Source organism: Stigmatopora argus, chromosome 16 (genome assembly GCF_051989625.1).
Source record: "Stigmatopora argus isolate UIUO_Sarg chromosome 16, RoL_Sarg_1.0, whole genome shotgun sequence".
Taxonomy (NCBI): domain Eukaryota; kingdom Metazoa; phylum Chordata; class Actinopteri; order Syngnathiformes; family Syngnathidae; genus Stigmatopora; species Stigmatopora argus.
The window spans coordinates 6,319,161-6,345,630 of record NC_135402.1 but is presented as its reverse complement, the minus strand read 5'-3'; the positions used below and the strand labels follow the sequence as shown (position 1 = coordinate 6,345,630).

The 26,470-nt window shown below is 38.8% G+C and overlaps 1 protein-coding gene across 8 annotated transcripts; it reads left to right on the top strand.

Annotated features, from left to right (window-relative positions):
• The first annotated feature begins 622 nt into the window (after positions 1 to 622).
• On the top strand, positions 623 to 26,219 carry tjp2a (tight junction protein 2a (zona occludens 2)). Of its 8 annotated transcripts, none has more exons than XM_077622660.1 (26): positions 623 to 788; positions 6,107 to 6,236; positions 11,110 to 11,163; positions 13,962 to 14,086; positions 15,017 to 15,119; positions 15,224 to 15,992; positions 16,800 to 16,903; positions 17,133 to 17,286; positions 18,394 to 18,505; positions 18,951 to 19,081; positions 19,172 to 19,250; positions 19,762 to 19,912; positions 20,077 to 20,185; positions 20,596 to 20,815; positions 20,902 to 21,089; positions 21,181 to 21,276; positions 21,391 to 21,470; positions 21,532 to 21,742; positions 22,049 to 22,149; positions 22,430 to 22,654; positions 22,772 to 22,876; positions 23,413 to 23,616; positions 23,824 to 23,838; positions 24,033 to 24,110; positions 25,192 to 25,277; positions 25,377 to 26,219. In XM_077622660.1, exons 2-26 carry the CDS (start codon positions 6,231 to 6,233, stop codon positions 25,531 to 25,533), a joined length of 3,663 nt encoding a protein of 1,220 aa, XP_077478786.1. In that variant the 5' UTR covers positions 623 to 788; positions 6,107 to 6,230; the 3' UTR covers positions 25,534 to 26,219. The 8 variants fall into 8 exon arrangements, with proteins under 8 accessions (XP_077478786.1, XP_077478781.1, XP_077478783.1 ...); XM_077622655.1 differs by lacking the exon at positions 623 to 788 and adding an exon at positions 3,787 to 4,332; XM_077622657.1 differs by lacking the exons at positions 623 to 788; positions 22,772 to 22,876 and adding an exon at positions 3,787 to 4,332.
• The last annotated feature ends 251 nt before the right edge of the window (positions 26,220 to 26,470 follow it).

Below are 26,470 nucleotides of genomic sequence, written 5' to 3'. Positions count from 1 at the left end.
TAGGTCAAAGTGGATTTTTATTTCACTATCATTATTCATCATGGTTAACGTCCTAAAACTAAATAGAGTATCAACATTGCATCTCAACTGATTTTTTTTTTATTCTTACCCATGTAAGTACTTGTTATTTAAATTGTGGAGCGTGTGAAGCCAAAGTAAATAAAATGCTCTTTTAATAAAATCCCCATGTTTTTGTTAAAAGGTATGCAAGAATAGTATTTTCATTTTTCCTTTCAAACAATTGCCATGCATGGGCAAAACCAAGAATAGAGCTGTTTCCTGGCACTTCATGATGTTGACTTGTGGTTGAACCCAAAGGAAGTAGGATATCAACAAGTGATTTTATCAAAAACAATTGAAATGTTTCCGTTGACCACCAGCATGTGGGCGTTCACCACATCAGTGATCTTCCCAAAACATCGGCCAAAAAGAAGAAATAACTTTTGAAGATTTGCGCTCAATCATAAACAGTCATGTTTTTCTCTTTCTCTCTCTCTCTCCTTTTAGAGAGTCAGTTCCCAACTTTTTTATTTTATTTTATCAGCATGACTAGCTTAATGACGTCACCCTCTCGGGCGAAACTTCTTAGTCACCTGCCTGCTCCAGCTAAGCCACGCCCACACTTGCACATACCTGGGCGAAACAGGAAATAGCGCTTACTTGATCCTAGCACATTCAAGCAACACAAAAAAACGTAGACTTTAGCTTAAGATACCTCCTTTGGGTACTTTTATTTCAAGCTCCCACATTGTTGGATTCATCTTCCTTGCCTGTTGAAGTTTTACCAGGTATGCTCTTTATTTCTGCCTTGTTCTTAAATGTCGTTTTTGAATTTGTGGGTCGTTGCTGGCATGTTCAGACATTGTACCACTCCCACACGAATCCAGTTTTGATCAGTTGTTCAAATATTACATTTGAAATGTATATTTACCCTTTTCTTTCATTGTAGTTCACGGCAGTGTTTTTTTCTAAATGCTTTTGTAGCATTTGGGGGATGGGCGTCTATATATGTTATTCAAATCTTCAGGCCCAATTATTGATCATCTTGCATCACTATTTCATATTTTTAAATTCCTTACATCCTTTTCATTGATATCATCTCATTTTCTGAGCCACTTTATCCTCATTAGGGTCTCAGGGGTGCTGGAGCCTATCCCAGCTGATTCCAGGCCAGAGGCAGGGGACACCCTGGATCGGTAGCCAGCCGATCGCAGGGCACAAGGAGACGGACAACCATGCACGCTCACACTCATCCCTAGGGTCAATTTATAGTGTCCAATCAGCCTACCATGCATGTTTTTTGGAATGTGGGAGGAAAACGGAGTACCCGGAGGAAACCCATGTAGGCCCGGGGAGCTCATTGATGACCTTATAATATACTATGCACTATGGCTGCTTCAGTCCAAAGATTAGACTAATATTATAAACTTTAGACTATTAGTTTGATCAGGCTGGCAAAGACTGTTAAAGGTACAAAAGTAGTATTTGGATATTTAATGAAGAACATTCTTTAAGGAAATGTTCAGATTCTCTTATTGATACTGTTACTGAGTGTTAAAAGCAGCAACTGGATGGACTTGTTGGCTACAAAACAATTTTAGAGTTCAAAATAATAATAAAAATAATAAAAAAGCATTTACTGATTGCTTAAGTGTACGGTGAATAATGCACTCCTGCTGTGTGGAATTTTAGGGTCACAATGTCCCCAGTCAAGTAGTACATTTGACATTTGCTGAGTATATTATAGTAACGTTACTGCATATTGTGTGGTTAGTCTGGCTCTGTGTTACTTTGATTGGCCTGAAAGAGGAATCTTTTTTGTTGCTGTTGTTAGAATGCTGTTTTGATGTGTATGCGTGTGTGTGTGTGTTGTCAGTCAGAGACATGCCAGCTGGTGTCCTTTTGTTAATGCTTTTATGTCCTCTCAGTGATCATCTGCACATTTTATTTTTGATTTTTTTTTTTTTAATCAGAATATTAACTTTAAGCCATTGGGCATCCCTTTTCTCCATGGTTTTGTATTTATCGAGCAATTTATCCAGTTAGTGTTTCCTTGTAGAGTTTCACGTGTTATTGACAAATACTCATTACTGTTGCTGTCTCTATCTCGGAAAACAACACACACATCTGAGATTTGTGAGTGGCATGTGTCCTTCCATCTGGCTTGCACATGCATTGCATATGGACATTGCATAATGTCCTTGGCCTTTAGTAACAGCATGGTGGGACAGGACAAAGGGCAGAGAAACAAAATGCTTATATAAAAGCATTAGGATGTGCAAAAACTACATTGCCACTATGAAAGAATGGCAATCCACTATGGTAAATGAAGTCCAATTTAAAAAGTGGCAAAACCTATGCACTGACGTGATCATACGAGATGCGGCCCGTGTCAAAATATTGTTCACACTTACCCTAACGGTGACCACCATCAAGCCGCAGTGTTTGTTGCAAACGTAAACAACAGCCACCTGCAAATGCAACACTTAAAGAAATGCAGTGGCACATCAATCCCTTTCCCTAACTACAGTATATTCCTTGTTTTTCGACTTCCACATCATTGGAGACATGCACGCAGCTGTAGTTTCACCCAGCTTAGAAACATTCTGATTTTGTGTTGACCGCTGCCCTCTAAGCCTGAGTATTCAATCTCCAAATAACAAACTGCTGTTCTCTCCAGAGGCAACAGAACATCCTGCTGTTAGATCGCTTCAGTTGCTTCATTCCTTGGGCTTACTTGCAGCTGGTTTACTATTAATGCCATGTTAAATATTGACATAACATACTCATGCTGTTAAATTGAGTGTTGGAAGCTGAGAAATTATGATGAAATTTGAGGATGTGAATATTTCTTATTGCAAGACTTAATAAAGCTCTCGCATTGATCTAAAATAGCCATACTATATGCAACTGAAATAATCCCACAATTCTTCATGTGGGCAGTGACTCATAGGATTGGGTACACAGTATAATCACAGCATCATGTGACCATCCTATTGTGTTGTAGATACAACCTACTGGCGCCAGCCTGATACTATGTGTAAATCGGTAAACAATCATTCATTCTTCCTTCTCCTTTCCAAAATAAAATGTGTAATGAATCAATTTCATGATGATAAAACATTCTAGAAATCCAAGGAGATAACAGAAAATATTCTAGATATAAATGGCAATGTAACGATTGCAATTTCGTTGCAGATTATTCAAAATAAACTCTTTCTGCCGCGTGATTTATTTTTATTTTTTTAAATGCCCACCTCCCAAACATTATATGCCCCCCACCCACCTCCTTTCTCCTTCTGCACTCTTGCTACCCAATTGTTTTTAAAAATAGCTACTCCTTATTTCCAAGACTGCACTGGATTTCTGAAATTTGCGTCCACTCTGGTTGCCATCGTAACACCCAAGCTCCTGTATTCCACTAAATCCTGTCCATGTTCTTCCTAAAGCCAGCTGCGATTGACTCTAGCTCACCACGATTCTCGTAAAGGACAATCCGTGCAGAAAATCCACGGCTGCAGTAACCGTGGTCGCAAAATGTTTTACATGCTCATCCATTTGTTAGGGCAGTGAAATTTGCGTTTACAATTTCAATCACACAAAGATTAAATTCTGTCCCGAGTTAACCCCGCCATCCAGAGTCGGCACTAGCTGACGGATGTGGATGCTTGCACGGGTGAGGTAGTATGGTTCTGTCTGGGTATAAATGGTGAGAAGACTTAGCCTGGTTGAGGGATTAGAGGAAAAGGGGGCGGGGAACATGCATGATCTGTCAAGGGCTTAATTCCTCAGTTATCCCTATGGCAGCAGCCGCCGTGGTGATGGCAGAAGCTGTGTTTTCATTAGTCTAATATTCAGAGAAGCTCCACAATTATGTAAGAGTGACGTGCCGTCATCCTCTCTTGGCCAGCCCGCCGCCTGGCAGGAACGTGGCCGTTTGTTTTCATTTGATCCTCCACCACTGGGAGAAGCCAAAAGGACATCTGACAGAGTGTACGGTCGGGGACAGGATTCGTAGTAGTCACGCCATGGCAACGTTGCTGCTTTGAGGCTTGTAAGCGTGGAGAGACCGTGTGCTTTGACACGGCAAGGAGTTTAGAGTCTTTGAAATGGTGAGAGAGATGAGAACGCACGTGGAGATGGTTCTGGGCTTCTTTAGAAAATGGGACACTATTAATCGATGACGCAATCCGCTTGATACTCTGCACTGGAGGAGTTTTCTAAAATGAAGTTTAAGAAGTTCATTACGATCATGCAAGCAGCAATGGGGATCGTACCTCTGAACAAACGAGAGCTTCTCCCACCAGGCAGGAAACTATGGAGACCCCCTGGGTGAGTTCTAGTAGTTTGTGGGTTCTGTTGTGTAGCTCTATTGCAGAGCTTGGTTTTTAAGATGTTTAATTTTAGACGGTGTGATGTAGGTTTTGAATATCAATGTCATTGCTATCTTTAACATTAAATTATTTTGTTATCATTAACTACTGTGAATAATGAAACCATTATTTGATATATGTAGACATAAACTTGAGTTTGTGTTGACATAAACCTGCGAAATGACAAAATAGGATATGAGTCTCAATCAATTGTTTTATTCAGGGGAGTCATGCCTTCGTAAAATCCATGTAATCGCTCCAGCCAAAAGAAGGACCGTGGATAGTAGATTAGTAGTTAAAGTCGATTCTGATTGGTCATGACTGGTCTAATATGACCAATACGTTTATGAAGCTAAAATACACTTGCGTTACGTTCAGATTCGCCCAAAATATGAACCAGTACATGTCATTCTTTCAACTCATGTGCAACACAGCTGACAAGATCTCACTGTCGCCTTTTGCTGAAGTTGATTTATTCAGGAGTAACATGAGATGTCGAGTCTTCCTCATACTTTGACAAGTCTGTTCTGCACGTAGACAGGCGGCACGTTCTGTCATGCGTTCGCCACTACTCGTCTACAAAACAGTGTCAGTGTATCAAAAGATTTTAGTTATTGAAGCACATGACAAATCAGGTCAGCAACGATTCAGCTCTGCTGGGTGAGCACAGGTTTGGACCTGTTTTTATTGGATATAATTGCTAGGTAGGTTCTGCTACTAAAAATACACTGCACAGATTCATCTTCACTTTTGATGATTTATATACCTTTTTTAATCCCTAAATGTTCTTGTAATTTTATTGAGGAACACCATTCAGTCAAATTGTTCACAAGAGGTAAGCCTCGCCACATATTTGCTTTTGAAGGACTGAGTAATTGAGGGAAGCTTCTTTTATAGCCAAACATGGTACTCCATAGATTGTTCACCTGTGGGATGTTCCAAACGGGTCTTTGATGAACTTTCCTCAGCTTTCTCAGCTTTGTCTACCACCTGTCTCAGATGTTTTACCTGTTGCAGTCATAATATTTAAGTTAAAGCTAAAAACAAAAAGTTAATCAATTTGGAAATTAAATAACTTGTTTTTGTAGTGTGTGTAATTAAATATAGGTTGAACATGAACCGCAAATGATTATTCTCTGTTTTTATTTATGTGTATATATATATGAAAGGCAAATGTATCAGTTTGTTGTTTTGTTTTTAGTCATTTAATCTTCTAATGCAATGTTGAAACATTTAGCTTTGGTGCGAGGGCATACCTGTTTGACATGTTTACCTACCATATATTTGCTCAGGTGTCGTTTTACTGTTCAAAGCTACCTGTTATGTCCCTTTTTTTCAATGGTTACCTTAAAATCCATCTGTATAATCTCTCTCATAGCTTATATTTGTCCTTCCAAGATAATTTAAAGGATTGTCAATTTATTTATTTTTAAATCTATTTACTCAAGGCCCAGAGACAGACAAAACACTTCAATCCATTTCTGAATCTTTTTATACACCACTGCAGTCCACAACTAATTTTGCCTATCAAATTTAAGCATTTGTCACTAAGAGCCGAATCTAATGAACCTCTGAGCACCAATATTTCAGTGTATCATATTATTTATGTCCATTTCCTATGACATACTGTAGATTCTGTACACATTGTATATATTGTATGATGAGCGATGGCACATACAACTTTTTTTTTCTTTTATTGCATGTGATTTTCTTTCTTTTTTTTCCACTCACAGGGACCAGCCTGGATCTGACCAGACCACCTCTGCTCTTTTTAAGTCGAATCGCAAATTCTGCTGGTCCCGAGAAGCCCATTACTTGTATCTTCGCCGCCTCTCTTCGCGCAGTTATTCGGCTATTATGATGGTATGTTGATTTTTAAATTATTTTGATTTAGTGTTAATATGTTCATTACATCATTTCGGCATTGTATCTACATTCTATTTTGCTACTATTGGGCACGAATTTTCCTTTCATTGCATATCACAATGTTATGTTTGTAAAAAGTTGAGACTACAGATTCAAGGTCAGTTAGGAGCGCTACAAAATAACACCTGAAGTTTTGGTAGTCATGTTGTCATAAATCTGATCTGAAAGCAATAAATTGGTCCCTCCTACATCTTATCATGACTTGATCATAAAGATGCTTTTATCGAGATGTTTTAAGAACAACTGTGTTCATCCAAACCTATTGAATCTGATGGTGATTCTTTTGAAGTCTCCCAAAAGCAGTTCTGATGCTTGTAACATGCAGTACAGCTCACTGTATTGGCTTGAGATATTGTCTGCCTGCCTGCATGTATCTATTTTTTTCTTTGTTCTAAAAATAGAACCAACTCTTTCTGGTACACTGTATGAAAAAAGGATTTTTCTTGGGCCAGCTCATTATTACTCAAGACTTCTCTCCCTTATTTGAACACAGAATCTCTTTTGACAAACTCCTGCTTTCAGGACGATAATTAAGTAGTGACATGGCTATTAATTACATGGCGGATTAACTCGTGTGTTTGTGAGGTCATTGTTTAAATCTGTTGGGAGAATTTGTTACGGTATCGGGAGGAAATGATTTTGCATGTTTTAATACAGTTGGTGTTTTGTGTCCTTCACATGTGCTAAAGATAATACTGAAACTAAATATAAACAATGTTACTACGATGATATATTGGAGGGGGTGCACACAGACTAATCTATTTTCTGCATATTCATGCCTCATTGCAAATATGCATTTTTCACATGGCATTGTATGTTATTCAATAGCTCATTGTTATTGTTTGGTTTTGTGATCTGCACAAAGATGACCTAGTCACTCATTTCCTCATCCAAGCATTGTTGTGGTGATGTGTAAATTGTTGAAGTGAAAACAATATCATAATTTTCTTAGCTGTTATAGAGAAGCTTTCAAAATTATAATTAACGATCATTTTGATGGTTTATTAAATATAAGGGGACACAATCTAATGGCCTGCACACGGCTACTGTGTTACTTGCTGTACTTAATGCTTGTTTGTACTGCTTGTCTAGAAGGCTCACAGCAGGTTGCCTTTAAATCAATGTGAATTTTGGACTCGTCCATCTTTTCCGAGGGCAATAGTTAGAATCTTATACCGTGGTTAAATGGATTTCTAAATGTTAATTTAACTCACAAGAATTACTTTAATGCGCAGTGAAATAAATGTTACGATATTGATGAAAAATAATGTATATAGTTTGTTTTCTACATGGTCTATTTGGGCTTGATTTTCAACACACCCCTTCACTTACAACCATTTGGTATCATCTGTCCCAAGCCAAGCGTTCTCGGCCTTACTTTTTGCGTGACTTAACTTTTTTCTTCCTTCTCGTGAATTTTTGGGAAACGAATGATGTAATTTGGGAGGGACATTTTGTGTTTTCAAGATTGAAATCCTGTCGCTTGAAATCGTATAGACTTGTGCGGAACCATCCGATTTACAAATCTTGAGCCATTGCTAAGTGCGCGATGCCTATGAACGGAGGGGGGCTGATTTCCCTGGGCAGATATGCTACTCAGTATTTCAGTGTAAGTACTAAATCTATTTTTGCTATTAATTTTTCCACTATGCTGTTATAGAGCCCTGATGTATAGCAATGTCTACCTACCGATCGGAGTAAAGTATTAACGTTGTGATATAGATGGTAATCGGTAATCGCAAAGTCATACTGGGCGTTTTTGCACCTGCTTTCTACTGCTCTAATATATAGTTAATTAGCTGTATATTAGTTTTGGAAAGGGTATAATGATGGATTTCTTTTTTTTTAAATTTAGCTCCGATAACTTGGTGCTATTGTTGCAACATTTGGGTTGTAATCGTTGATTATCTCGTAATCGTGTTGCATACGTACAAGAGATGATTGTTAAATACATTGATCTGCTTGAATAACTCGTCGTTATAACTTGTGGGTTAACGCAAACTCACCTTTACATTTTATTGCATATTTTTTAACGCTTAGTTCTTGTGTGAACTAATCTCATGACGGCGCATCCTTGTTTTGGACTACCCTGTTTTGCCACAAGGCGGCGGTATTGGACAATGTTTATGTGTGTGCTGAATTGTCAGGATTGGAAAATGTATTTATGATAAACTAATATGTTGACCATATCGTCGCTGCTTGCTTGCCTGCTTAGAATATAATCAATAGGTTAGTTAAAACAGTCATTCCTCTACGGAAATTTGGACATCAGAATTGGCATTCATTTATTTACTGAACCGCTTATCTTCATAAGGGTTGTGGGGGGTGCTGGAGCCTATCCCAGCTAACTACAAGCACCAGGCGGGGGACACCCTAAATCAGTGGCCAGCCAATCGCAGGGCACAAGGAGACGGATAACCAATCACGCACACACTCATACTTAGGAGCAATTTAGAATGTTCAACCAGCCTACCCTGCATGTTTTTGGGATGTGGTAGGAAAGCAGAGTACCCAGAGAAAACCCACGCAAGTCCGTGGAGAACATGCAAACTCCACACAGTGAGGATCAACCCACAACCTCTGAACTGTGAGGTTGATACTCTAACTACTCCATCACTGTGAGAATTGGCATTTTAATTAATATTCCTTACATTACCAGATTTTCCCCCCTAAAAACGCCCCTGGTTAGGATTTATTAAATACATTACATTACACTTGTTACAAAAATGTGTCACAGAGACCTTGAAAGCATTACTTTGGAATAACTCGTAAAAACTGAAGTGCTTTATGATACATGTCGCCTCAGGAAATCCCACTGCCTGTTTGACTTTATTGGATGGAATAGACAAGATATTGAAGGTTATTATATTCTAGTAGTTGTATCTATCATTCTGATTGTCTGTTGTCATACTGTATCATGTATTTTCTTTATTAATTTATGGCCATTTCTATAATCTACTGGACTTTATTTATTAACCCAACCAGAGATGTGGGTGCTAGACTGAATACAATATTTTAACTGTTTGCCTTCCACACTTCCTCCCCCCTTTTTTTATTTGTACAGTATAAGCGCCTCTCAAATATTGCTTTATTTTTCAAAGGGTGACTTGGACTTCACCCTCCACTTGCCCCTCTATTGTGGAAATTGTTATATAATGGACTCAACTCAGGGAAATGATAGTTAATCCTCCAAGCTACCCCTTAGCAGCCAATCTAAAACAAGAAATGTATCGAATTGAATAATTTATCATGACATTTTAGCTGTCTGCCCATTGTTTCATCTTCCTCAGTGTCCTTTTTTTTAATTTATTTTTTTAACCGATGATAGCCTATGCCTACAACGCATTGCCATCAGTCGTTTAATGATAGATTTAATCATATTTTGTCCTATCATGTTTGAGCTTAGGTTGTTAATTACATTCAATAATTACCATCACTTCTTCACACCAGGCTTTTGCAGACCAGTGCACTGACAACTCACACATAACAAACCGATAACTAATTCAAATCAGTTTATGTTTACACCTCTACTATAGTTACATCATCACATTAACTCTCAATATCATCCATTTCATTTAAATGATGAGAACCGTGTGTCGATTGCCAAGTCCTTGTTATGCCACTAAACTCATTTCTTACTCTTTACAAATTACAAGCTTCCAACTTGAATTGTTCTCCTACAAAGTTTGCTTGTGCCGATATGTGAACGCTCTCTAGAACTTTGGCTATTTTGCAGCATCAAATCAAACCCAAAAAATGTCGCCGCGGAGGTGATCCACATTCAGAAGGTTAATCACCGCTGACCGTACAGGCGTTGGTCGGTCCATGTGTTTACGCTCCCTACCAACACTGGGATTTGTGCCGAATGTAGGCCAGCAGAATCGCGCTTGCGTCAAATGCAGGCAGGCAAGCAGATGTAGGGAGAGAGCAGCTGGTGGTTGTGCAGCTGTGGCCAAGGAGGAGTCTGTGGCGCACATCAGTTTGCCAGAGCACCGCTGGCGGTGATCAGGGAAAGACACCACCGATAAGGAGAAAAGCAGGGTGCCAGAAATGAAGACTGTTCTCAACCTGCACAGAAAATGGGCTCACGCGGTCGAAACCATACGTATTCTGCAGGGACTTGTGAGTCTTTTATAGATTTATTTAGACTAACATGGCTAACTTTTACTATACTTGTTTTTGTTTTTTCCATCAATGGTAGAGCTTTGGTTATGGGTGGAATTCCTGCATTGTGTGTTAATACTGTAATGTTGTGTGACTTTTAATTTGTAATCGTTAAAGCATATGGTTTCAAATGGAACTTGTAGATAGTTTGCAAAAACTCAAATCTTGTGGCAGTGGGCTTTTGTTGAGTTTCGAACACTGAACATAGTGATCTGGAGTTTTGATGGGCAGGAGTTAAGATTTTAATGGAAATTAGATTAAACGAAGTGTAAGAGAAAACAGATTTATCCTTCAATTACATATGTTCAGCTTCTCTAAAAGAATCTGTTTAAAAACTAGCACTATTCAAAAGATAACTGTCCTCATCTTGTTTTTTTTTTGTATTTATTTTAGTATCCCCTCTGGGCTCTTGTCTCCGACTTTGCTATGAACTAAAAAAAGAACAAGAACAAAACACTAGATGTATTATAAATAATTTCAGTAATTTTGCAATTTGGAAGTCAGGCCTGATGGAGCTCCGCTGTCATTGTTTTAAGAGCTTTTGGTTGTGTAACAACGGCGCGCACACTAACGAAGTGCCTCTGTCATTTCATTATTAAACAGTACAGTGAAATTACTGTTGGTAATCGTGCCTTCCTCTTTCTAGAACCCTGTCATGGAGGAGACCGTCTGGGAACAGTATACGGTGACCCTGCAGAGGGTAAGTCCATCAGCACATTTTCTCTTTTTAATTACAAATAAACGCAGATTAGCGCTGCCTTTTGGGATTTTCATAATGCATAGAATTTTACACTGACATGCTGGAATGAGCCAACAAACAAATGTGTGTATCCAATTGCACTTGTAACAGATGTAATATTTAAATCAGGCAACAATGACTTATTACCCATTGATCAATGTTTTTTTGTGAAAATTAAAATTAATTTAGAGTCATGGTTCATCCGGTGCCTCTTTCTGGTAAGATTGAGCGAATGGTCGCCTTTCAATTGGAGCACACTAATAAACAAACAACCATTCATGCTTTCTGGACAGTTTGAGTAGAATGGCCAGTTCATAGAATTATTTAAGAAATAAAATGACCCAGTTAGGTACAGTTAAATGATTAAATGTGTTACGTTTCTTAATTACAATTACATATTTGAAATTATAACTGCTTCTAAATCACAAATAAAATAAAAAATAAAAAGGTGTGCTCAGTTACACCAGCTAAAAATCAAGGCATTTGATGCTTTTTATTGAAATTAAGTTAATAAGCTTCTGGTTTTCATTTTCCTCTATTGTACGAAATATTACATTGACTCATGTTGCTGCATTTTGTTTGGAAAAATATTATGCATATTATATTTTAAGTGGCAATGTTGATTCATGAAGAAAGGAGGACTGGGGGGAGATGTGCTATTTAAATGACAAATCACCTTATTTTTAGACCAGCAGTGAACGTATGACTCATGACCATGTGTCTCTTGGGATTTTGGTGTAAGTCTTCAACAGACTCAAAAACCCAACTTCATATTGATATATTTTGGTTTATTTATTAAAGATCCCTAAAATATATATATATAGTCTCTATACCAGTATAGTCACATAAACACCACTATGAAAGTTTTTTTTCTTTCAAAATGTTACTAAATGAGTGGTGATTTTCTAAACAGGTTACTATATCTTTTATATATATTATATATTTGTACACTAGCTACTGAAACAACCAATTTTGAAAGAATTTGAATTGCATATAATTGAAATAACCATTAAAAAGCATAAAATTCTTCATGCAAAATTCAAATATCCTGAGCATGTCAATAATAACTCCTGATAAAGATTTTCCAAGATTTTAGAACAAAAATTGTCAGGTTATCCTTACTCGAAATGAAATCTAAAATAAGTTCCTATTTAATGTTTAGTTCAGTCTTGAAAGTATAAGGGTCATATGTGCCTGTGGTCATTATAATCGTAGTCGCCAATTCTTTTATCTCCATGGTAATAAACATTCAACGTTAGCAAGATCGGTTTAACATCTGATTTTTTTTCTACCGACCAGTGGCAAAAAAAAATTGTTGGATTTTGCAATACATCAACATAACAATATACATGATGCACATATGATTATATTGTATGGTAGACATCTTGATATTGCATGTGTTGTGGTATTAAATAGCATTAACACCAGTTCTAACCACTAAATTTGCTGTTTTGCCCAGACAAAACATTTGAACTTAATCATCATGGTGAACCCTTTGTTTTGTGCTAAAGTTAATTGTAGCCACAAAAACAGATTTAGTGGGTTTACAAAAAGTCTTTTACTGCATGCATTTGACCTCCAACGCTCAACCCATCCACAGCCATCTGTCACACACACACTGTTCGACACGCCTACTTTTTATTCCCCTCTACTATGTGTTAAGTAAGATACTTGGGGTAAGCATCCATGTCAACTCGCACAAGAGATGCAGACTTAGTCATCTTTTTAACAATAGCCAAAGTAAATGGCTCTCTTTGATTATTGCTTTTTTTGTGTACCAAAGTAGACAGTTATTCTACAAAAATGCTCTATTTATAGAGTTGCAAAAGAAAATCATACTCATGCATCTTACTAATCTCATCTCTGATTTTGATTGGCTCATTTTCTTTTTTTTTTACAATCACAATCTCATCTGTTTCAAGCTTAGGTGCATTTGTAAAATTGTAAATTTTCAATGAACACATATGCACAAATCACTCTATCTAGCCTACTTCAAAATATAAACTCCTCCTAATCAGACATGATTTCAAAAGTTGAAGAAAATTCCAAGATCAGAGATGCACACTTTTTTAGAATATGCTTCACAAGCTTGAATCCAACATTCTGCATAACAACAAATATTCTTTTTAAAATGTGTTTTAACTGAAAGAAAGAGCCTTCTTCATATTGTCTCTTCACCTCGTTCTCACATCGCCATCTGCTCGAGACAGAATGTACTGAATGAGTCGAGTGTTTTTATGTACAGATGGAAGGGATCAAGCAAAAGGGTTCGTGAAATCTCTGAACTAATCTCATCACCGCAAACTGGAACAGTGGCAGGTAGTCAGCAAGCCAACAACACAGCGAAACGTCTTTACTTTTAGTTTTATCACACCTTTTTTTGCAAAAGGTTTATCCTAACACTAGGAATTTTCAGATCAGCAGTTTTAATCACAGATGCATAGAAGACAATTTCAATGAGCGTAGCAGCTTTGAACTGACCATGTGATTGCAGTACTAGCGAATGTAATTACAGAGCCCAAAATCCCTTTTAAATGCTATCACAATGACATACATCCACGGTAGCACAGTGGAAGCTGACACACACCACAAGGATTACAGAACTGTTTTTTTTCTGCACATATTCTCACATCCATGCCCAAGCTCCCCCCCCCCCCCCCCCCCCCCACCACCACACACACACACACACATTCACACAGAGAAACAGAATAGATCGAAACACTGCATGATTTTTAATGGTTAATTCCACCGTTTCGCAGGATCCAAAGATGGGCTTTGGCATCGCAGTATCAGGAGGCCAAGATAACCCAAATGAGGAGAATGGCGAGACATCCATTATCGTGTCTGATGTCCTGCAGGGAGGACCAGCTGATGGCTTGCTATTGTATGTATGGCTATTTCATTCCCAAATATCCTTTTGCTGCATGGTTATTAATTATCCTCATCCCAATTTTTGTAATAACTTGTGTTAATCACCCTATTTGATGTACTTTTTCCGCATCATGCATTTACAGTACCTGGTTTGAGGTGCACAGTTCAAAGACAACTTATAACTTGCTGTGGGATTTGATGAACTACTCAGATTTCATTACAATATTATTGCTTTTTACTAACCCGATTTCTTATAGCTTCTCATTCCTTGGGGAAGAACACAAATGGGGTTATCATCATAGTTATTTCATCTTTATTCACAAAAACAAATGCCAAAATGTAAAGTACATTAGTTAGCCGTTTATTGTGTTCATAATTCATAGATGGTACTAGCAGTATGAATCATTTTTATACTTTACTTATCTAATCTTAAAATCCATTTTGTTAATCACAACTGATAATTGAAAAAAAATGTGTAAATAAGCACGCTACTTTTAGAAAGCAAGGGCACTATCGAGTGTTGAAAAGCACAATCAATAGGGGTGTCCCATATCCTCACGTTGGGACAAAAATCAGATAGTTCATAGACGAGACAACAAACAAAGACCTAGGGCTAGGCAATAAGTCTGTATTGCAACAGGCACATTTTTAATTTAAACAAAAAGCCTAAATGTTTTTCAACTAAGCTTACACATTCCAAGCGAAAAAAAATAGTATTGCAGAAGATATGTAAGAGGGAACCATGGTTAAAATGAATGGATTCAAAGTAGTAGAAGTGGACTGTTGTTACTCATTGAGATAACCAGTATATTAATATCAAACCTTATTTTAAAAAAAACTGTGAAAATGAATTTATTTTTCAATCAAATGAGGAGGACCTGCAGATATATAAAGTTGACTAACTAACAGTTTCACTCATACTGTGTCTCTGTATCATGTTTAGTGAGAATGACAGAGTGGTGCAGGTCAACGCCATTCCCATGGAGAGAGTCATTCATTCCTTTGCCGTCCAAACCCTCAGAAAGTGTGGCAAAGTTGCAAAAGTTGTAAGTCATTTGGACTAAAGACACCCCATAAAGATCACATCCCTATCGATATAATACAAACAGCATGTATTACAGAAAGTCAAACTTTTTTTTTCTACTAACAGACTGTCAAAAGATCAAGAAAAGTTCCTGTAAACCCCATGAATCGTCCCGGATCACCTGACGATCGAGTTTTCAACAACGACTACACTGACGATTACGATCAGGATCGTCGCAGTGTATACAGCGGCAGGCAAGACCACAGTCTGGAGAGGGAACAAGGTGGATACATGGATTCTGGCTACCAAACCCGTGAGCGCGATTATGACCGCAACTATGACAGACGAGAACGAGGCAGGAGCACGGAGAGAGATCTGAGCCCCGACCATCAGTACAAGAGAGATGGTAGCAGAGGTCGCACCTTGGACAGAGAGCGTAGCCCCGATCGCCACCACAGAAGCGATCGCACGCTCGACCGTGACTACAGCCCAGACAGAAGATACCGCAGCGAGCGCACGTTAGACCGAGAGCCCAGTCCTGATCGCCGTTATCGCAGTGAGCGGACCCTCGACCGTGACTACAGCCCGGACCGGCGCTATCGTAGTGAACGCACGCTGGACCGCGACAACAGTCCCGAGCAGCGTTACAGACGGGACAGTCGTAGCCCGGGTCGCAACCGTGGCCGTAACCACAGCTTCGAGCGAGGTCGAGAGCGAAATCCCAGCGATCCGAGGAAATACGACGAGCCTCTTAAGAGAGGCGGTAGCAGGGACCGACTGGAGCGCTCGCCGTCGCCCGCCGCCATGCCCATTCCGATGCCACGTCCGGCTCGAGAATTGGAGCCACTGGAAAAACCTCTGAATGTTCTTCTGCTCAAGAACCGGCCGAACGAAGGTGAGACACCATGATTTGTTTATCAAGTACTGTATTTTCCACACTATATGGTGCAACTAAAATACTTCAATTTTCTCATAAGCCGCCAGTGCGCCTTATATATGGATTAATATTGATTAATTATTGTATGAAATTACTTCTTTGCACCAGCTACAAGTTGATGTGTATAATTCTTAACTACTACTGCGTTTTATAATCTGGTGCGCCTTTTATATATGAAACAAATTTTAAGATAGATTATGGCGTGGAAAATACGGTAATTCTATTGTTTTGAGTTCTGCTTGAAAAACTCTTAGCATTCTTACACGACTCCGACAGAACTTGCCAAGGCCTGTAATTTATATGTATGGTATAATTCAACCATATACTGTTTGGTCCATGTTTTATTTATATAACTCTTTCTCAATGCGTACCATAAAATGAATGAGTATGAATAATGAGTAATGCCACTTCCAAAAGATGTATTGTGCAAAACTACAAATAAATAAATGAATATATTTTAGAACAAATAATTTAAAGGTTTGTTATATGGTAGTTATTCAAACTACCATATAACAAACCTTTAAATTATTTGTCGCATAGACATCCAAACTATGAAAAAAAATACAGAATTCTGCTCTCCGTACTTTAACATGCTTTGGATTAAAGATGTCAGATATTAAGTCCTTCCCTCCAATCAATCATACTCTCTATATTCAATTGAGTAATATATTGGATGAAGTTCATTTAAGGAAATGAATTTTGTTTATCACGACAGTGTTTTATGAGCAATAAACTAATCGGAGTGAGTATTATTTTGTGTTCCAGAATATGGCCTTCGTCTAGGCAGTCAGCTGTTCATCAAAGAGATGACGAGTACAGGGCTTGCCAGCAGAGACGGAAACTTACAAGAAGGAGACATAATCCTTAAGGTGACAGACAACATGTTATTCCAAATTTATGAAAGGCTTTGGTACGTTTTAACCTGTAACGAGCCTTGGCTAAAATGTTTTCACAAAATGAACAACAATTGCATTTCTAGAAGAAATAGGAATTATAGTTTGAGTTTTCTCATGAATTCTCAGTGAAAAACTGTGTAACTTTGTCTACTGTTTACATTGCTCCTTACTGTATAATCACGCATCCTATTTCTCATATCAGATCAATGGAACAGCGACTGAAAACCTGTCTCTCAGCGATGCCGGGAAGCTGATCGAGAAGTCTCGTGGCAAGCTGCAGCTGGTGGTCCAGAGAGACAGGCAGCAAGTGCTGATCCGAGTCCCACCGATGGTCGACAGTGACTCAGAGCTTGATGGTGAGAGATACTTGAAACTGAAAAGCAGCAGGTCCTATCCGGTGTAGAAAAAATGTGGCAGTCATCTTGAAGTATAAACCCCCAACATATCGACTGCAGGAAAATCAATTGACTATGGAGAAATGTTTAATCTGTTATTGTTTTGTGATTTTCCATCATTTAAATAAAGGTTTTACCTTCACATCAGTTCATAGTATTATTTTATATTATTTATTACATTATTTTACAGTATCAAAGAGCAGAACTTCACACTTATGAGCTAAATAACACAGCCGAGCAATTTTCATTTTATCTCCACCTTCGAGCAAGTTCTCTCTTATACCTAGTTTAAATGTCACGTGACTTCGAATTGCGCTGTGATTGGTCCAATCGAATCTAGATAAGTGGTGTGAATAGATGTGTTTGCTCACCAAACATCTGCAGGGAGGGTGGAACAGCCAGAAGCCCTGTGACCCATTTTGTCTGTTTTTTTGGAACTTGTGTGTGTGTACGTGTGTGTTAATGTGCACATTCACTCGTGTGAATGTGAGTGTGTGATCGTAATTGTGTATGTGAAGGTTCTCACCCGCCTTTGGCAGGGTGAACTAATCCACCACCATAATCCTGCTATTGGATATGACAGAATTTCATCATGTAAGGGTTCACACCATTCTGTCCATGTAGTGCCATGCTTTGAAAATCAATAGGGGTTTATTGTATGTGCCTGCAGGTGTGTGTGCACGCTTGCAGAATTTTACGCCCTAAAAATATTAGTCACTTTAAGTTCATTCACTAATTAATAGTAGTGTTGTGAACCTGTATTAAACTGCTGTGAAAAACAGTCAGTTTTTTGGGTTTTTTTAAACCCCATTCTAGAATTTGCAGTAACTTTTCTATGGTAATCTTACTTGTAATTGCACTTAATCTTGAATCATTATGTTTTACTCTTTGCTCAAAACCCTGTGGTTCAAGTTATGTAATTTAAGGAATCTAACATTTGTTTACCCTCAATCTCTTGTCATTGAAGTTGTAAAGTGAAACAATGTAAGAATTTGGGCAGACGTGAAGCTCTCAACAGCTTCTTCACTGTAACAAAGTTTTCAAGTGGTGCATTTCTTTTTGTTGCAGACATTTCCGAGATAGAATCATATCGCTCGTACTCGCCACAAGATGAAAGACGAGGTCATCATTCAGACCTTTCTTCCCACTCGTCCAATGAGAGGCTCCGAGAGAAGCCGAGGTACCTGACTGTACCTGAGCGTTGTCATCAAGAACTAAAAAAAAAAAGAACCTGGTTTTGTGAAGTACAATATTTTATTCTTAGTTGTAACATCCTGACTGAAAACTTGTTAAAGGATTGTTCCGTATTCATTAGTGATTATTTTAAACTGGAAAAACAGCCTGTTTTTGCAAAAATTATGATGTAAAAGCTTGTCAAATTGCTGTGATTGTACTGTATTGATGCTTGTAAAATTGGACTGTCTTTAATGCATAGCCTACCATTGAAAAATTATAGATATCCTGTTCAATTAAATTGGGAGGACAGTTCCAGTGCCAATCACGGCACTATACCTCCAATCCATTTTGACTTGGAGGGGCGAATGAACATTTTGTCATGGATCGGAGGTCTCAAGGAGTTAAACTTGGACGAGAATGGCCACTAATTTGAATTGCCTTCTTTGCAGAGAGGATGCACCAAATAGGCTGGCCAAAATGGGTGCGATGCCAACACCATTTAAAGGTCTTGAACGAGCTGTGGAAGACATACAGCCATTGCCTGCCGAGAGGGAGGAGCCAAGGTCATCAACACCACCAAGTGAGTCTACTTGGCGATATTCCAAATTTTTAGTCACCCATCATTCATGTAACGTAATAATTTGCTACGTTTGTGTTTCTGCACTCGAAGCGATTACAGTTGGCCCAAAGATTCAGGTGCCACCAAAAGTGCCACTCAAGCCAAGCAAAGAGGACCAGGAAGTATATGGGTCAGTAGCTTCAGATAGTAATCTAACCCTCCTATACGGAAAGTTAATTTTGTTGCCAGTTTCTTTATTAATTCTCATAAATTGTTATAATATTAATATCTGGTATTCTTTATTTTTTTATTTCATGTTAACATGTTTTTGGGAGTATAAGTCGCACCAGCCACACACTGTACAATGAAGAGGAAAAAATATATACAAAAATAATAACAATAGGCTTGTGTTAATATATATTTTTCAGGTGAGCAGAGAAATGAAAAAAAACCTTGAAGATTAGTCATAGGCTCAGCAAAACTATGGAAAAAAAAGTGCGACTTATAGTCCAAAAAATACCGTATTTAACCAATTGTCTGCCTATGACAATGATAGAGGGGAGAACTGGCTGTGAATACTTATCTTTCAGTGCCATTTGATGGCACCAGATATCCAATCCACTTGCAGTCAAAATCTAGTAGACATCTAGCATTGTTCCATTTGGCGATAAACTGATGCTTTGTTTTTGTGCATTTTCCAGGCCAAACACATTGATGGTCCGTTTTCAGAAAGGTGACAGTGTTGGTATGAGGCTTGCAGGTGGGAACGATGTTGGCATATTTATTGCGGGCGTTCAGGAAGACAGTGCAGCGGAAGTGCAAGGTCTTCGCACTGGCGATCAGCTTGTAAAGGTGAGATTTCAGTGATGCTGATAATTCAGACTGTACAATGTAAAGGAATGAACATTACATACAGTTCATTGTTGAATTGGTAAAAGGCAAGGGTGCAATTAATATCACAAGTAAATTGCTTCTAAACAGCAGGTTTTGGTCTGACCTTTCCGTTTATATTTTAGGTGAACAACATAGATTTTAGAGGCATGGTCCGAGAAGATGCAGTACTTTATCTCCTCGAGATCCCCAAAGGAGAAGATGTGACCATCCTTGCACAGAGCAAACCAGAAGGTATTGCATTTTCATGTCTCTGAATTGGGTGACAGTGAAGCTCTTAAGTTGCGCTATTTTTTATTTTTTTTTTACAAATCTGAGTAGTTCAAGTTTTAGACATTAACGTCAAATTGTATGTTGCAAGTATGCAAGTAGAAATTGGGGAAAAGTTTATACTAAGTCTGCCATTGATGACGATAAACATCCTATAATTTTTCAGCCATCTGCTATAAATATGAATGATAATCACTAGTAGGCGTCCGATCCATTTCAATTGTTTGCTCATCCCTCCTACTTCAAATGGATTGGATGTCAATGGAAGCCAATTATTTGATGGGAAGTTAGTGTTTATGAATTGTTTACCTTTACCAATGAAGGATTGGTTTAAAAAAAAAAATGCCATACTCATTTGCTTTTTTTTCCACCAGTATACAAAGACATTTTGGCATCTGGCAGAGGTGATTCTTTCTTCATCAGGACACACTTTGAGTTTGAAAAAGAGGCTCCTCAAAGCCTTCCTTTTACCAGAGGAGAAATTTTTAAAGTTACCGACACACTGTATGATGGCAAGCTGGGCAACTGGCTGGCCGTCCGTACAAACAAAGAAAACCAATTGCTGGAGAAAGGCATCATTCCCAATAAAAGCAGGTCTGTACAAACGTGCGAGCGCAACCACGATTTGTGGTCTTGAAAACTCTGAAATAAAGTTGATACGCTTGTCTTTTATTTCATAGGGCAGACCAAATGGCTAACGTCCAGAATGCTGCACGAGCTGCTTCAGGTAACGACCGAGGGGACTTTTGGAGGCTGCGAGGACAAAGAGCCGCTAAGAAAAAAGATCTCCGCAAGAGTCGAGAAGATCTAAGTGCAGCACCGGTTGCCACGCGATTTCCTGCCTATGAAAGAGTTGTCTTACGAGAAGGTGTCCTAACCCTGCTTCATTAACTTAACTGCAATGCTACCTGATTGGTTTGCTGGAATTTCTTTGACCAAGAGCCATTTATTCTTTTCAGCTGGCTTCAAGAGACCTGTGGTCATATTTGGACCTATTTCCGATGCTGTGAATGAAAAACTTGCCAATGACATGCCCAACGAGTTCATCGTTGCTAGTAAGTGTTTTAGGATTTGTATTTTAGGATCAAAGGATAGATATTTGCCTCTGTTTGCTCAATTGGCTGTGAACATTGGGGTTTACCATTCTTTTTTGTGATTTTTTTTTAAAGAAACTGAGCCAAAGGATGCCGGAAGTGAGAAATCAGCCGGAGTCGTGAGACTCAACACAATTCGGCAAATTATTGAACAGGTATGAAAATTTCTCTTCATCGTGTTAAACCACCGTGTAACACGAGATTTTTTCCGCTTAGGAAGCCCACGCGCTGCTGGATGTGACCCCTAAAGCTGTTGACACCTTGAATTACACCCAGTGGTATCCCATCGTCATCTTCCTGAATCCAGACAGCAAGCAGGGAGTCAAGACCATGAGGAACCGCCTCCTGCCTGCATCCACCCGCAGTGCACGCAAACTATATGAACAGTGTGTTAAATTGAGAAAGACCTGCTCACACCTATTCACTGGTATGTTTAACATCTGGGAGGCTGTTGTTTACCGTCGCTGCCAATCTAATCTCCCATTCGCCGTCTGCTCTTTTGCTTAAATTTGGAAAAACACTAGCGAATCAGTCACTCTTTACAGCTGCACTCACAGAAAAATGTAATCTGGTTCTTGCTTTGGGGGTTAATATGATACCCTATCAAACAGTTAATGAGGGATACAGTTTCCAAATGGTAAAAGTCATTTTAGCCATTTTTTTTTGCAAAAGCCTTTTTGACAATGACTGCCTGGCCAACCTTTTTTTTTTCTTCCCACCTTTTCTCATCCAGACAGCATTGACCTCAACTCAGCCAATGATGCATGGTATGGCAGTGTGAAAGATTCAATTCGGGAGCAGCAAGACCGAGCTGTTTGGGTCTGCGAAGGCAAGGTAAGCCCAAGAGTTTGAGAGCAGTGGTCCGTTCTCAAATCGTTTATATGAAGGACTACAACATGAAATTCCGTCAACGTCAAATACCATTGTTTTGACTGACATTAACATTTAATAGCACATTAGGACTAGGCATTAATAAAAAATGATTAAGAGGTTTTATTGCCATAAAGTGACATTAACACTGTACATGAATAATAATTCACTGTTGCACAAAACAGTTAATTGCCTTTTTTTTTTAATGTAATACTTAGACATGAATTTTAATTTCTCTTTGCAGTTGGACGGTTCAGAAGCGGATCTAGATCTCCACGACGACCGAATGTCCTACCTGTCAGCGATGAGCGCAGACTACCTAAGCATGGACAGCCGTCTAACCAGCGACTACGACGATACAGCCGATGAGGGCGGAGCTTACACCGACAACGAGCTTGATGAGCCGATGGATGAGAAACACCACGTGTCGGCCATTAGTCGGTCATCGGAACCTGTGCTTCCCGACGACGTGAGTGGAGTACATATCTAAATACCTTTAATGTATAGAGCACTGAGGTACAACGCAACCCTACCACTCCTCTTGTATCACCTGTCTGGATGCATGTCCGTGTATGTGTGCGTGTAGAAGCCCCACCCTGAACCCCGGACACGTATGAGAAGGTCAGGCAGCAGAGAGAAGCTAAATAGAGAGCCTAGTCCTCCCCCTGCTTTTGTCCCTGAACCCCCAAAGGTGAGAGCAAAGTACCTTGAAGTCAAAATACAAAAAAAAAGTGATCTGTCTACTATCTGCCAACACGGCCACGTATTGGAATAGTTAACGGGAACAAGGAGGGATATCAGTGCAACATTCGTCAAAACCGATAAGTGTAGTGCTTGTTGTGTTAATGTACATTTTGTCATCTGCAACATCATGGCCTGGAAAGCTAGTCTGGTTTTTGCCGTGTATGAGATACACAGTTAATTATTTTGTATGGTCGGCTGTGGTCTGTATTTCAAAACTAATTCTAGAGGTATGAGTTTTTTAAAATGTTTTTAGTTTAGAAACAATTACAGCAATAACTGCTTTTTTGGGGGGTCTAAGGATGGTTTATTGTCATGAAAATCGTCCAACTATTGTTTAAATTGCGAATGACCACGGAGTAATTGTATTGTTTTTATTTTTTTTGTTATTTAAAATGTGTTGTCACCAATTAAGGAAAGGTTCATTCCAGATGGGCATACCAGTGCATGGCATAACCTCCCTTACATGGTATTTTTCCACGGCAGGTGCGTGCTCAGACTCGGACTGACTCATCACGCAGCTATGACTCGCACTCCAGCAGCACCATCAGCAGCGATGCAATGGGCGGGGGCAAGCCGCTGCCCCCTCCACTGGCCCTGAAGCCCACCATCTCCCGACTCAACCAGATGTCAGATGAGCAAAACTCAGAGAAGGAGGAGGATCCTGCCAACAAATCCTTCTTGGGCAAGGTTGTTATTACACTCATAACTTCAGTCATATTTATTTTTAGACCTGCAGCCTCTTGATGAATATTCCGCAGATGTTACTGACTAGTCCAATTTGTTAAGGTCTTTGCTTTTTCTAATTGGCTCTGCTGCTTTGCTTTGCTTACTTTTGATGCCTTTTTATTCCACTGTTTTCTCCCACCACTTTCATGGCTTTCATGTGTGATCCAGCAAAAGGGGGATCAGGTAATTGAATGTATGTGTCTGACTACGAATTCTACATGAAGCACCCATCGCTTTCATCTTTGTTTTTGATTTTTTTCCATTTCATTTGTCTTCTTTTATACAACCAAACGTGTCATCAAACTGAACTCGAAATGATCAAATTGATGTCACTGAATTAATATAAAAAAATAACTCACCATTTTGTTTCTCCAAAGATTAAGGCCTTTGAGAAGATGGACCACCTGGCTCGTGCTCAGAGGATCCTCGAACTGCAGGAAGCAGAAAATGCTCGAGTATGTGTTGCTCCTGATCTAGAATAAAACCATATTTATACACTTCACCATCCATAAAAGGCAATATACCAATAGTTTATAACCCATTGAGTTTACATGTAGTTGTGAAAAGTTATACAGTGTCATATTCTTTCTCTCTACCCTGAGTTTTGGTATTTGTGTTTATCCATAGTCCTACTTACCACAAGGATACTCACACCCAATTTATGCTGTTTTCAATTTTTTTTAAAAAGCACTTTCTGACACTTAGGTGGAACAATATAGCAATATTTAATGGCAGCTTAAATATACAAAAGCAATCACGAAAAGACAATATTTTCAGATTGTAATCAGATATCTTTTCAAATGTGAATAAAAGCCATACGTTACAGGATACCTGTCAATGTGAGTTCTGTGTAAATGCACCGATGCTAATAGAGTATTGGAACCAAGCAACACATCTAATGATGAAAACTCAAGAGCAATTGACCCCAACCGAAAAAAAAGTATTAATTACCTAAGGATGATGGCATAGCACTGCTCATTAATGAAAAAACATTTAATTCAATTTTTTCGGCCACTAGGTGGAGACACAGAACGTTCTAAATATGATACAAATATTAATTAATATTAATAGCTTAATTTTTTTATCAATGTTGGGCAGCAATGTTTAATACTCGCTGTGTACCATTTATTTCCTAGTGTTGATGTTAATGACATTATGATTTGCTAATTGTAGGGTACAATTCCCCGACAAGGGCGTTTATGATAAATCCATTTATGTGTGACCTCAAAACACCACAGCAGCGTGCAAACTGAACATAAGCAGATTGGGTCCATCCATCTCAGATCCAGTATTCTGTATTATTTCAAAGATTATCTCTACTTACAACTTCATATTATGCATTCACATGCTAAAGCAGAGATTAGAAGGGAGACTGTTTTCATTTTAGCACCTATAAAGCAAAGCTTGGTTACTCACCAAGAAGACTCTTACATAACCTCATGTCGAAGGAAGTCATTTGTGGGTCGTGGTTGGTTAGTAGTTTTTTTACTTTAAGATGTTCTGACATATCTGGGCCTTTTTCCTCTCTCGCCGCAGTTGGAAATCGCCCAAAAGCACCCAGACATCTATGCCATCCCAGTCAAACCGCCCAAACACAACCTCAACCGTCCTCAGCCAATCGGGTGAGAGAGTCAGTTCATTTTCAGAAATAAGCAGCCCGTATTTTTCCGATCAAATGGAAGAAATTCCTTCCTCACTTTTCTTGTTTTTATGTTGTTCAGTTCCAGCTCCAATCCAGAGCCACAGACTCCATCCAGGCAGCATTACTCCGAGAGCAGAGCTCACGAAGACGATGATGCCGAATACCGCAGGCAACTTGCTGACCATAATAAGAGAGGCTACTACAACACCCAGAAATACAAGGACACGGAGTTGTAGTCCAAAAAATGGGTATAACATTATTATTCTACACTGCTTTTATTGTCTCTCACAACATGCACTGGACTTGCCTTGTAAAGAATGACCAACATGCTGTCACTTCACTTAAAACCTCACTGTGACTTTTATGGCATGCACTTCTCGGGAAATATTGGGTTCAGTCAGATACCTTTACCTTATTGTTGCGAGATTAACCAACCCCTTCCCTAAAACACACATTTCCACCTGTCCTTTATTACTAATTTCTTCTCATCGTATAGTATGTTTTAGGGTCGCATGGAAACATAATTGAGTTTAAAGTCAAGCTTCCAATTTTGTACCATAGTTGAAACTGGTGACCCACAGACCGCTTTATAGACATGTTTATGTTTCCTAATAGTGTGCTCGCTAATGCCTTTTTCACTCTAAGTCTGTCTTTTAAGGATAGAATATGTTGTATGAACATCCTAGTTGAGAGAAATTGGGTATTTTTATCAGTTCATATTTTACAGAGAGCGCTATTGTCCATTGTTTCTACGCCACCATGAATAACAGTGCTCATCTACATAGAAAATAAGGTCAGTCATGTGATTTTTTTTAATTTTTTTTGTGTGTCTGTGTGTCCTCAACCCAAGTTTACATTGGGGAATACTACATACTGCATACCTGTCAACCTCTGCCGATAACTGCCCTTATAAATGATTATGATTCCCCTTACAAACCCCCAATAAACCTTACAAACACCGTACGACTCGTACGGTGTTTGTAAGGTTTTTTTGGGAGTTTGTAAGGGGAATCATAATCATTTATAAGGGCAGTTATCGGCAGAGGTTGACAGGTATGCATACTGGGAAAATAGCACATTTTCGAGTGCCTTGTCTTAAAATGAAATTTGAAAAACAATACATCCTAAAAATTGCAGACGGACAGAACAACAGGAACTCAAGAATATAATGGG